This window comes from Solenopsis invicta, chromosome 10, assembly GCF_016802725.1.
Source record: "Solenopsis invicta isolate M01_SB chromosome 10, UNIL_Sinv_3.0, whole genome shotgun sequence".
Taxonomy (NCBI): domain Eukaryota; kingdom Metazoa; phylum Arthropoda; class Insecta; order Hymenoptera; family Formicidae; genus Solenopsis; species Solenopsis invicta.
The window spans coordinates 8380824-8394275 of record NC_052673.1 but is presented as its reverse complement, the minus strand read 5'-3'; the positions used below and the strand labels follow the sequence as shown (position 1 = coordinate 8394275).

Below are 13452 nucleotides of genomic sequence, written 5' to 3'. Positions count from 1 at the left end.
TCGTATACCTACATCAAGCCTCTTTTTGAGTTCGAAATTAAAAAAAAAAATGTATTTAGAGGATACAAGATTTCTTATTTCCTCGTAAAAAAATGAAACGTTCTTTTATCCTACAAAGTTTAATTGGACACCATCATATTTTCCTTGTTTTTTGAACTTCCAACATCCATAAGGATATAGCTAAATTTAAAAAAGTGAAACTAAATTAAATTTAAAAAAATTAAAACAAATTTTTTTATATATAAAAATATTAACTAAAACAACAAGTAAAGGAAATAAATAAAAATATAAATAAGTAAAATTATATATAATAATTGGCTGAAATGAACATATGATTAAACTAAGAAGAGCTCATGTATTTGTGTTGCGCTTAAATAACTTGAAATTATCTATACAAAGATAAAATAAATTACATGTAAGGGTACCTTAGATAAAAATAAAGATAATTTAATTAAAGATGATTTATATCGATAAAAGATAAAATTATACATAGTTTTATCTAGAATAATTTTTAGATAATATTGCCATTGATCAAAAGAATTTAGGATGTAAAAACAATATATTTTTACTTTTATTTCTAAATAAATAAAAATATAAAATTTATTTTTTGCAAACAAAAGTTTTTTAACTAATTTAATCTGACAAAAAATATTCATCTTTGAAATCAATACGCAAATAAAAATCAAAATTAAAAATATAAGATAATAGGAAGAATATATAAAATTCAAATATAATAACTGACAAAATTAAAAAGTACATCCTCGTAAAAGTTTTTTTTTATAATAGTGTTGAAGCAATTTTCATATATTGCACTATGACTGATTTATGCAATCTCAACTACATTCTAACATACATATACATTGCAGCACTAAAAAAATCTATAGTTTATGTTATGTACTATACACTATATATTTTCTGTACTAGCACTCAATTCGAAACGCAACTCTGTTAACACTTTGAAAAATTCACTTGTTAAGATAAATGACTTGGAAGTTAAGGCTGTAAAAACAGTACTTTATTCTTGTTATTGTTTACATTATTTTAGATAATTTGAAAAACATAGTATTTTTTTTTATCTAAACTACAGATAAAAATAATACAAATTATAATAATCTAGTGAAAGACAAAATAAAGCAATTCCTTTATTTGGATGATTATTTAGTTAATTTTATATAGATAACGGCAAACGCTGTGTATATTTTAGTGTAATTTTTTTAAACATTCGAAAAAAAGCGTACAAATGGATTGAATTCCATTAAAAAAAAATAATAATAATAATTCTTTGTGAATTATTTTCCTGAAGATGCGAGATGCAAGCTGACTTGGACAGATGGCGTCGCATTTTACATTCGTTATCTGTTCTCTGATTGTGTATGTGAGACTGACCAGTTAGAACACTGTCGTTTTTCCGATACTGTCCACTTTTCACGGTAGGGTGGTTCCTAAACCGGTGGTGACATGTGCCGTGTCCGGAAATTCGTAACGGAAATTGATTTTACCTTTGTCCGACGAATCTTTTCATCTGTCTCAAAGTAAAAATTTTTATGTCTGATTTTCTTTTTGAAAGAAAATTCAAATTTCTGTATATCATCTTATATTATCTAATATTGTACTTGATTTTGTTAATAATAAAAGAATATATGTTGCATTTACTTACACACTAAATATTGAATCAGTCAGATCTTACTGACTTACCGTGCTATAACTGCATGAATTTATAAAGTGATCAGTGGCTTTCATTGCACTAAGGAAAACAGTTGTTAACTTGATTAAAATTTTTACTTAATTAAATTTCTTTAATTCAATTATTTATACATTTGAGTTAAATATATATTGGGTTAAATATATATAGTTAAATATATATATATATATATAAAATTTTTTTATATATTTAACTCAAATACATAAAATATTTCAACTTTAAGCATTTATTGGAATATCTGGATATTGTAATATGTACATGTGTAAAGTTTTATACTTAACGACTCAATAGATGCTTAAAGTTGAAATATTTTATGTATATGAGTTAAACATATAAAAAAAATTTTAACTAACGGAAATTAATCAGGTTGAAAAATTTGATCAATTAACAACTTTAGTCTTTAGTGTGACATTTACTGTTTTTTAATAATTTCAATAAAGTGGGAAGTACTCTCATTAATCAAAACTAGTGTACTATTACTAAAAAACAATACATATATTACTGATTAATGTTATAAATATCATGGAAAGAATATATTGAGTAATTTAGCAAAACTGTAACTTACTGCGTAAGTTTAACATCTATAATTAAAGAAATTTGATAGTTCAAAGAAATTGTGTCGGAAAGCAATTACCGATATGATCAAATTCCTTGCAATTAAAATTGTTAGTATAACAAGTCATCTTCGTTACTGCAAAAGTATGCGCCATCTTAGCCAGTATTTTTTAAAACTTTTAGTCTATATATTCGATTGATTTTTATACAAAGTTGTCTTACTGTATTAAATTTATAGTGTATAAGTTTACTGTAGTATGAAATTATAACTATTATAAAATTATAACTAGTTATACTCGCTAATTTTATTCAACTGTAAAACTTTGCTATTTTAATATAAAAAGCTGCAACTGTCAAAATATTTGCGGCTCTAGATTTACTGAATTAATAAAGTTCTTAATTATTTTAATAAATCATTTTTTCATGTATCACTGAAATTAGACTATTCATCATCTTTTAGTAAATAACACACTCCAATTTAGAGAATATTCCTAGCAGTTTTTTATCGGACTTAAAAAATGTTCACAAATAAGTTGTTAAAGAAATGTCGACTACGGTCAAGATTGGATTTTAATGCCCAACATTTTTTTTTTATTTAAATCTTAAATATATTTTCAGTTTTTATTATTACCGCGCGACGAACACTGTCGATCTTGAAACACAATCATAAACTTGAAGCTTGAAATAATAATAAAAATAATTTTGGTATTATAACCATATCTAATCAACGAAATATGCACTATTTTTCATCGGTAATATGTTATTTTCGACTAGTATGATTGCCTTTTTTTTTTAAGAAGAATTATTGAAAGACAATGAATAACTTGTCGTGAATTATCAAAAAAGTAATGTTATCATTAGTATAGATTACATTTAAAATATAACAATGCATTCATTGATGGTCACAGTTATAAGTATAGCACTGCAAATCATGAATATATTGATTCCGATTCAAAGAATAAATTCCGAAATTTGTATTCATTATGATATCGAGTAGAAAGTAGATTAGGACGTAATCAGTAATTATTGAATGGCCATTAGTAATTATAAATGAACAGGAATCTATTACATGCAAATTACTATTATTCTAATTTATCTATAATCTATAGAATGCGAATCAATAAATTAACAAATATAAGAATGTTAATATTTATCATAAACTTTCTTCTCCTATCTATTAGTCAAACTCGTGTTTCAATATGTTACATTATTTTTACGTCATGTATTTCGACAAATTATGTGCAACTCTTGTTCAAATTAATTATTGTACTAATTAAATAACATTGACAAACAATGAGATTATAAAATAAATATATTTTTATTTATAAATATGAAGGATATATTTCACTTTTGTGGACGGTTAAAATAAATATTTTATTCTAACTTAATTTTTTCGACATCCTCATAAATAAAGTTTTTAAAAAGTAAAATAAATTAAAGAGACCTTATTCGGCTCAGATATTTTAATAAACGAATCAATAATGAAAGCACAATGACATCAAGGTATCTATAATAACTTGAAATTATAGTATATTGTGATAAATAATATGCAATGGTAGAAAAATATGTAATTTTATATTTCACATATTTATACTTTAAATTGCACGTTTATTTATCATGCAATTGGCAATGAATCATTTTTATCGCAACACACGTGTACATATAACCATAGAATTTATCACAACTATTCCATAAAAATGAAACAAATAAAAATAAATTTACGTACGAATTATTTTAATCGTACGTTTTAATAATCGGACTGCCAATTCGCAGGCGCTACATTATTCATTCTTCCTAGATATAATCCGTATAAATTTTAAAGTTCAAATAAATTTATATGTTTCCATATATGTAGATACATATATGCACAGATAAAAATTATAATATTTATTTATCAAAGCACTTTTATTTCATTATCAGCGCACTACACATTGAACGAAATCTTTATATAAAAACGACTTTGTTCGATTCAAAGTGCGTTGATAACACAGGTCTACAAAATTGGGGGGAGCCTTTTGCTTTGAACTTTGAATGACGTTTCTATAGGATTTTGATGCGCTGAAAACGACTACGTTGTCAGTTTTTTTCCATTACCCTCCATTTTTTAAATAATCGCAAAAACAGCTTTTATTGAACTTGACTTCTTTATGAATTTTTTCTGGTTAAAGAAAAAATGATAGCGAGGTCAGCTTTACGGCATTTTACGCAGAAATATTCCCACAATACAGAAAATATTTTTTTGCATTTTATAAAAATGTTTTATGCAAACCATAAACAAAAAACTTTAAAAAAATTGTAAAAAATCGTAAAAAAATGATAAATTTCGAAATATAAAGACAAATAATTAAAAAATAAAAAATCTTAAAATATTTGACTGTGTACGCAAATTAGCTCTACGTTTCTAGTTTAATTTTTTTTTTTAATTAATTTCCGACTATTTGTTAAAAAGTTATTGAATTTAAACCATAAATGCGTCCCGCGGGCGACATCCTCTCGCGTCTGACGGACTGCCATCAAATAAAGTTCAAGAAGTTATAAAATTATATAAGGTCATGTTGTGTATAGTTTTTTTTATCACTAATTTCATAAATAAGCAAATAAAAATGGCGGATTCAATATGGAAAACAGAAATTTAAAAAATAAGGAAAATAACATGAACATCGATATCTGATGGTTTTGTAAGTCTCTGATTATTGCTGTATAATTACAATTGTTCCTGACATAGGAGGCCATGTCTAATAATAAGGTAATACCTTATTCTAATAAATGCAGACTATATACCATATATATGTTGAACATACGAATAAGTTTGAAATGTATAAAATAACTATAAAAGTAAAACTACCAAATTAACTACTAAATACAAAAGAATGTAACTAAATTACAGTCACGGATAGAAAGAAAAGAACAAACATAAATTACAGTTGCTGAAAAAATAACTTTAACTTCGTAACAAGTAACGAATTATTTAACAATCTAGGAAACAAAACACGTTTTAGAAGCGATAACATTCGCGCTTCCGTATTAAATATTTTACTGTTCCTAAATTTTCTTGACAGAAAATGCTCCATGAATCTTGATACAATACATAGAAAGTCTCTGGTATCTTCAATACACTTGGGAGATGCAATTGGAAAATTTAAAGAATAAAAGCCTTTGTACTTGCTACTTGCTAGTCGTATATAAGAAGAAATTATACTTTTTTACATATAGAATATTAAAAGTTGAATTAAAATTTTTGTTAAAATGTACGTGTACATGTACTACAATAAAAAATACATATTACGTTACGTATTTATACTTTTATTGTAAATATTATTATTAATTATTTATTTATAATTAATTATAAATAAAAATTTAATTATAATTAATTATAGCTAAAAAAATTGTATTAAAAATATGCAACAATTTTCAAAACTATAATATTTATATGTGAAATATTTTAACAAGAAATAATTACTTCTTTATATTAGACAATATACTAGAACGATAGTTTATACAAATAATAATAAAGAAGTAAACAGTCTATTTCAAAATTTAAAAGTATAAAAATGTAATCGAAGTGCAGACCAAGTAAATTATAAATATATTATTATACATATATATAAGTACTAAAAATAAAATTGACAAATAAAATTCAAGACAAAAAATTATTGTACTTTTGATACAAGTTTTAATTGAAGTTTAATTGAAGTCATTAATTACAACATATATTTCAAAAGAGAATTTTTCCTATCTGAAAAAGTGCATGTTAAATAGATAATCATATTTCTCAGAAGTCTGTATTATTAACGCTTTTTTGTAATGCTGATTGTTTCTTCCGCTGTGCTTACTTTGTGAGCTGTTGTCATCACGAAGAACGCATTTTGATAATTGTGTATTAGAGTTAATAATGTAATATTAAATTTGTAATTTGTAGGAAATTACGCAATATCAAAAAACTATCTATTGCGCGTGCGTAGGGCACGCTTATTTTGTTTAGTAATATTTAAAAAAAATAAAATCCGCACAAATTTATTTAATTTTATTAAAATTTAATATTTAATAAAATTGCATTAGAATATAAAGCGACAATCTTTTTAATATTATACAAATTATAAAGATACATCCGTTAAATGTTAAATAAAATAGAAATGAATCTATATACGAGTATGTAAAAGTATTGAAAAAGACAAAATAACACAGGTAAAAAAAAATTTAAGGAGGGAGGGAGGAGTTTGTGCTTTAAACTTTGAAGGATGTTCTTATAGGTTAAAATGCGTTAAAAATAACTGTTTTTTTCATCATTTCTTATTTTTTCAATAATCGCAAAAACAATTTTCTTTTTAATTAGATTTCTTTATGATTTTTTCTGACTAAAAAAAATGATAACGAGGTCAATTTTACAACACTTTACACAGAAATGTTTTTATAATGCTAAAAATATATTTTTGCAAATTTTAAAAATGTTTTATGCAAATTGTAACAAAAAACTTTGATAAAATATTATAAAAATAGTAAGAAAAATGATAAATTTTGTAACATAAAACCAAGTAATATAAAACAAAAAAATTTTTTTTAATATTTGATCATTTATATGCTTATACGTGTACATTGCTAGTTTAAATATTAGTTTAAAAAATTAATTTTGTATTTAAATGCAAGAAAATTTTTAATCAAGCAAATCCCAAACAATGGAAAATTAAAAATATATATTATTCTTACAAAATACTATGTTTTTTTAAACCAATTTTGAAAAAATTATTTTTAGGTTAGTCATATTACTACTACATTTTTCTTCTGAATATTATGCAATGCGTAACATTTTCTTAAATCACGTCCTAAGTAATAAACATTTCAATACTTTGAGTCTAAAAATTGTTAAACAACAATTTGACAAATACAACTGTTCAGGTTTCAAAATATAAAATATTAATTATATATAAAGTTATAAAATAAAATAAAAATGAGTGCCATATTACTCTCTTCTCCTTTATTGCCGTGCACGAACTTGCAATATGTTCGTGAGTATAATATCCGTATGAACAATAAATATATGCGATAATGACGTTATTGACAATATTTTTTAGATAAAGCAACAATCGTTCTTTTTTTATCTGTAATATTATGACCTTTCCAAAATATAAATACGTTGTCGAGGTATTCTCGAGATGTTAAATGAAAAAAGTATCTCCTGCAACTTCTCATACTTACAGTTAAAATATTTGAAAAATGAAAACCTTCGTGCTTGTTTCATGTCTGCTAGTGGTAAGTACACAGGAATTGTAGATACTGTTTTAAAACATAGAATATTAAATGTCAAATTAAAATTGTCAGAAAAAATAACATAATATGTATACACATATGGAGGAGAAGAGGGTAATATGGCACTCATTTCTATTTTATTAAACCAATAACGTTAATAATCAATATTTTATATTAAAACTTGAATGATTTTTGTTAAAATGTTGTTTCACAGATTCTAGACTGAAAGTAGTGAAGTATTTATTAGTTAAAACAAGATTTATAAAAATGTAACGCAATGCTTAATCGGTGGAAGAAAAAAAGTGGTAATATGATTAGGCCACAAGAAAACTTAAAAAATTCATTTAATTAAAAAAAAACACAATATTCTGTTACATAATATACATTTACAATATACACATTATATATTTTTAATTTCCTATTGTTTAAAACATTCCTGATTTAAAATCTTTCTGTATTCAGAAACTGTAGAGATATTATTAAAAACATCATTTTACCTCTGATTAATATTAAACAACAAACGTAAAATAATATCACTAATGCTTTTGAACACAATCCTCTAGAATGATAATCGATTTATTGAGGAAGTATTTCAAAATAATAATTTTGTTTAAAAAGCCATATTAACAAAATGTTATTGTTAACCTTTGCATAACTCAAAATATATACAGTAGAATGAAAAATTAAGTAACAAAAAGAACACACGAGTGTGCACATATTTGTGTAATAATTCACTCAAGTTTAAAAACAATGAAGAAGTATGTATAATTAAGAACTGAAGTATACATTGAAAAAGTTTAAAAGTATTTAAAAGTAAAAATACCTTATAACAATTGTCTGCTATTGTGTTTGGCTTATTAATGCTATAGAAAACGGGCTACTAAACAAATAATTTCATAAGAAATTGTTAGAATTTATCACCTAATTACACAGATAATAAGGATAATCGTAATGTCCATAAAGTAGCCATAATACTCTCTATATACATATCTTAATATTTCTAAATATACGCATTATCTTGTACAAAGACTTTTTTACATTTAATATAAGAATTATTTGTTATTTATTATAGCTAAAAAATATATAATGCGTACGTTATAATTTAAATTAAATGTTTTTATGTAAAACATTTGAGAATAATAATAATTAATTTTTTCTTTTGAATGTTAGTTTACGCAGATAATTTACGCACTTGATATTAAGGAAATAAGTATTATGAATAGAATTTTAGAAAAATGTATAAGAACAGTACCAAAACGCGAAAATGATCCAAGTAAGTATTAAGCATTAAGATTAAATATTAAATCTCTCTTTCTCTCTCTCTCTCTCTCTCTCTCTCTCTCTCTTTCTCTCTCTAAACCTTAGCTCTTGAAATATTCTAATAAATTAATACAAATTTTCAAAGCACACTCGTTATTTCAATAAACATTTTTTTACAAAAAATATACTCTTACAACTTCTTACAAAAAATTCTTTTACGAAAAGTGTGTAAAATTTTCTCTGAACAATCGTTTGTTATACTATTAACCACTTTTTATGGTTCCAATTAGCTTTTCTTCGTTTTCAAATTTTTAAAGTAACAGTTGTTTTTAATGTGTTCTCCAGAAAAAATGAATTCAAATTATGTCTTATAAAAAAAATTTGGTTCTGGTTAATTTCTTTGGTTTCATTTAACTAAGTCATGATTTTGTAGAACTCTATGCGTTACTCTATAGATTGTTTTGTTAACAATTAATGGTTTGTTATTTTGTAGGAAAATAATTTAAAATAAATCTCCTTTTTATATTTTTTCTTACACTATACTACAATATGAGACGTTTCAACATAAAATTTTTTATTTGGAGTCTTCCTAGCACTCCCCTTGAAGGGGGACAATCTTTCCTCTTCAAAGAATAGCCCCGATATAATCAAATATTTATTTTGCAACTTTTCCTAAGTTGGAACCGTTTCCGAAACATATAGAGTGAGAACAAATTTTTTAGACAACCTTTATGTAAATAATTATAATTTATTACTCATTTATCACCTTATTGTTTAAATAAAATTTTAAGGAAATAAAGATATAACATAAAATTACTTAAAATATTCGGTAGCATAAAAAGTAAAAAATGAAAACTCTAATGTTTAAGTTCAAATATATTTATTATTGTATTATTAATAAATATATTTTAGTTTATATCTTAATTGATAAATTTATTAATAAAAAATTTATAAAAAGAAGTAACATTGGCAAATTAGAAAAAAATTCGGAAAATATTCAAATAACATTTTAATCGATGAGTACCAAGAATATAAACACATCTCTCATAAAAACGCCAATGAAATAAGCGTACAGAATAATGAAGAAATCTATTTGAAATACACATTAATTTAAAGAAGAAAATTATATTAAAATTTTAATAAATATTATTTATGATTTCAACTGTAAGAGCATATGCATTTAAAATTATATTAATGATTGTTGCAGTAAATCCTTTAAAAAATGTCAATGTATTGTATTGTGCATTCACTAAGCGTGGCATAGTAAGTATTTATGTAAAAATAAAAATTATATAAAAATAAATATTACATAAAACCACTTGTTATTTTAGATAAAATATAACATACTAAAATCTAACTTTAAATCTAATTTTAAAATTAAATTTTTACTAATAATAACAATCTTTGACTAAATTTTAATTAAGCGTAACAGAAATCAATTTAATTTATTATTAAATAAAAAAATTAAGTCTATTTCTTATTCTAGATTAGAAATTTTTAAATATATCAAATAAGTGAAATAGTTAATGTAATTAATATAACTATGTTTCAATTGAATAGAAAATTAGAATATATAGACTCTCATAAGATTACATAGAATTTGTAATAATTTGTAGTCTGTAACAATACACAAGTAATGTGTTTTAATTGTAGTTTATAAGTTTTTTACTTTTACTGTTTAACAATAAAATAACATTAAATGATGAGAATATTTTTTGTGTAGTTTACTCCAAAAGGTGTAAATACGAAACAATATATTAACTATTGCGAGAAGACGATCATTAGTCCTGCTGATATAAAACTGTGCAAGAAAATTGCTTCTAAATGCGTAAAGAAAGGTAATCAATATACATATACATTATTTTTTTTTAAATTTATCTTTAAGTAAAGTATATTGAGATTATATATTGAGAAATTTTTAATTAGTATGTAATTCTTTTTAATTGTAGTGTATGACCGCCCGGGACCAATCATTGAAAGAAGCAAAAATCTATTGTCATGTGTTCTAAAAAAGGGTTTGCTCGAATTGACAGTGTATGGCAAAAATAAATAAAATAAGTAAGAAAAATTTATTGGAAGTACAAATGCAACATAATTCAACAGTTATATTTTACATTAATCCTGTATAAACGAAATGAATATCCATATTTCCTTGTAATTCTATGTTACTTTTGTAATTATTAATTACAATTAATATGTTGCATTAACAATAAAATATTGTGCATGAGAATAATCGCATTTTTTAGAGTATGTTTATAAAATCCTACTTCTCACACATTAATTATTAGCAGATAACTTTATGCCGATTATGCAGTCACACTCCTGAGATTTTGAACTTTTGTTTAAAAAAAAATCGTAGAAAAATATTGATTGTAATCAAAATTACAGCTTCTCAAATTTGAAAAAGTCTCCCAGACCCAAAAATGTGTTTCCGTATTTTACAGAATCGGTGTGTTTAAGGGTTAAATATATTTCCAGTTTTTATTATTACCGCGCGACGAACACTGTCAATCTTAAAACACAATCATGAACTTGAAGCTTGAAATAATAATAAAAATGATTTTGGTATTATAACCATATCTAATCAATGAAATATGCTCTGTTTTTTACTGGTAATATGTTATTTCCGACTAGTATGATTGCTTTTTTTTCAAAAGAATTATTGAAAGACAATGAATAACTTGTCGTAAATTATCAAAAGTAATGTTATCATTAGTATAGAATACATTTAAAATATAACAATGCATTCATTGATGGTCACAGTTATAAATACAGCACTGCAAATCATGAATATATTGACTCCGATTCAAAGAACAAATTCCAAAATTTGTATTTATTATGATATTGAGTAGAAAGTAGATTAGGACGTAATCAGTAATTATTGAATGGCCATTAGTAATTATAAATGGGCGATCCAAGAATCTATTACATGCAAATTATTATTATTATAATTTACTTTCTAAGTGGTATTGAGTCTCAATAGCTCACTAATGTCAATCTTCATCAATGTAGATTAGCTTTAATCTCGGTTTAATTTATCTTTTATCTTTATCTAATTCTAAAAATTAAAAAAAAATTAAAAGTAAGTTAAACTGAGAATTAATCTCAAAGTTAATCTACGTACATTGGTGGAAATGGACGTAATGTGATTACATTCCCAACCCCAATCCAAGCCTCAGAGCAAAGTTACTGAAACCATAGCTGAAACTGTAACCAAAATCATTTGTCTTTACGACTTACTTATTTAGTTTTCATATTAAATATTAAATCTAGATAAAATTTAAAATTTTTTAATGTTTTGTCCTTTTAGTGACCATTTGGCTTATACAAAGAATCATTTATTCACAATGCCATAAGTAGTAATTAAAGACCAAAAAATAAATATCTTTGCGTTTAAAGTTTGTAATTAATCTATAGAATGCGAATCAATAAATTAACAAATATAAGAATGTTAATATTTATCATAAACTTTCTTCTCCTATCTATTAGTCAAACTCGTGTTTCAATATATTACATTATTTTTACGTCTTATATTTCGATAAATTATGTGCAACTCTCGCTCAAATTAATTATTGTACTAATTAAATAACACTGACTTACAATGAGATTATAAAATAAATATATTTTTAATTATAAATATGAAAGATATATTTTACTTTTGCGATTGAAATAAATATTTTATTCTAACTTAATTTTTTCGATATCCTAATAAATAAAGTTCGTAAAAAGTAAAATAAATTAAATAGACTTTATTCGGCTCCACAGATATCTATACTAAACCAGACCGCTAACCTGTGGCATTAGCATATGACAGTATTGAGGCAGGAAGGATATCCGGTTTCAGCCATGTTACCTACAACAAAATGGCCACTCCAATACCGCTCGAATGCCGCTCTTGCTTGGCATTATGGCACGATATCGAAAAGACACACTCGATAATCACAATTAATATGCTCAACGGTGCTTAGCGGTCAACCGGCTCAGTTGTCAAACCTGTCAAACACATACGCACTAACCTAATCTACGCGTAGACGCCATTTTCTTGTTGGCCTTAAAATGGCCGAATCCGGATATTCTGCTGAATATAACTATTCTAAGGAAGGTAACAATCTGGTTGTTAGATAGATATTTGTGTTTGGTTCAGATATTTTAATAAACAAATGAATAATGAAAACACAATGACATCAAAGTATCTATAATAACTTGAAATTGTAGTATATTGTGATAAATAATATGCAATGGTAAAAAAATATGTAATTTTATATTTTACCCATTTATACTTTAAATTGCATATGCGTTTATTTACCATGCAATTGGCAATGAATCATTTTTATCACAACACACGTGTACATATAACCACAGAATTTATCACGACTATTCCATAAAAATGAAACAAATAAAAATAGATTTACGTACAAATTATTTTAATCGTACGTTTTAATAATCGGACTGCCAATTTGTAGGCGCTGCATTATTCATTCTTTCTTATCAGATATAATCGGTATAAATTTTAAAGTTTAAATAAATTTATCCCTGCCTGCACCAAGCGTAACAAGCACGTCACTGTGACGTGCTAACTCGTCGCATGTTACGTCTCAGCGACGTCTCAACTGGTGTTCGAAACGTAATTGAGACGTTGCTGAGACGTAACTAACATTCCCATTTCTGGTGACAGCGACGTTGTAATGACG

The 13452-nt window shown here is 24.7% G+C and overlaps 2 protein-coding genes across 7 annotated transcripts in view; one reads left to right on the top strand and one right to left on the bottom strand.

The window, feature by feature from the left end:
• Positions 1-13452, bottom strand: part of LOC105197287 (octopamine receptor beta-3R) — a 191948-nt gene that overhangs the window by 50388 nt on the left and 128108 nt on the right. The gene's annotated exons all lie outside the window — the stretch shown is intronic.
• Positions 7347-10999, top strand: LOC113004132 (venom allergen 4-like). The gene is made up of 5 exons (XM_026136483.2): positions 7347-7504; positions 8672-8774; positions 9969-10024; positions 10485-10599; positions 10711-10999. Exons 1-5 carry the CDS (start codon positions 7469-7471, stop codon positions 10812-10814), a joined length of 414 nt encoding a protein of 137 aa, XP_025992268.2. The 5' UTR covers positions 7347-7468; the 3' UTR covers positions 10815-10999.

What these genes read in the sequence shown, in the direction of transcription:
- LOC113004132 (XM_026136483.2), top strand. Translation starts at nt 7,469, where the DNA reads ATGAAAACCTTCGTGCTTGTTTCATGTCTGCTAGTG. An exon ending in TTGTTTCATGTCTGCTAGTG is followed by an intron (nt 7,505 to 8,671) that starts GTAAGTACACAG and finishes TTTGAATGTTAG; the next exon opens with TTTACGCAGATAATTTACGC. An exon ending in CATTCACTAAGCGTGGCATA is followed by an intron (nt 10,025 to 10,484) that starts GTAAGTATTTAT and finishes TTTTTTGTGTAG; the next exon opens with TTTACTCCAAAAGGTGTAAA.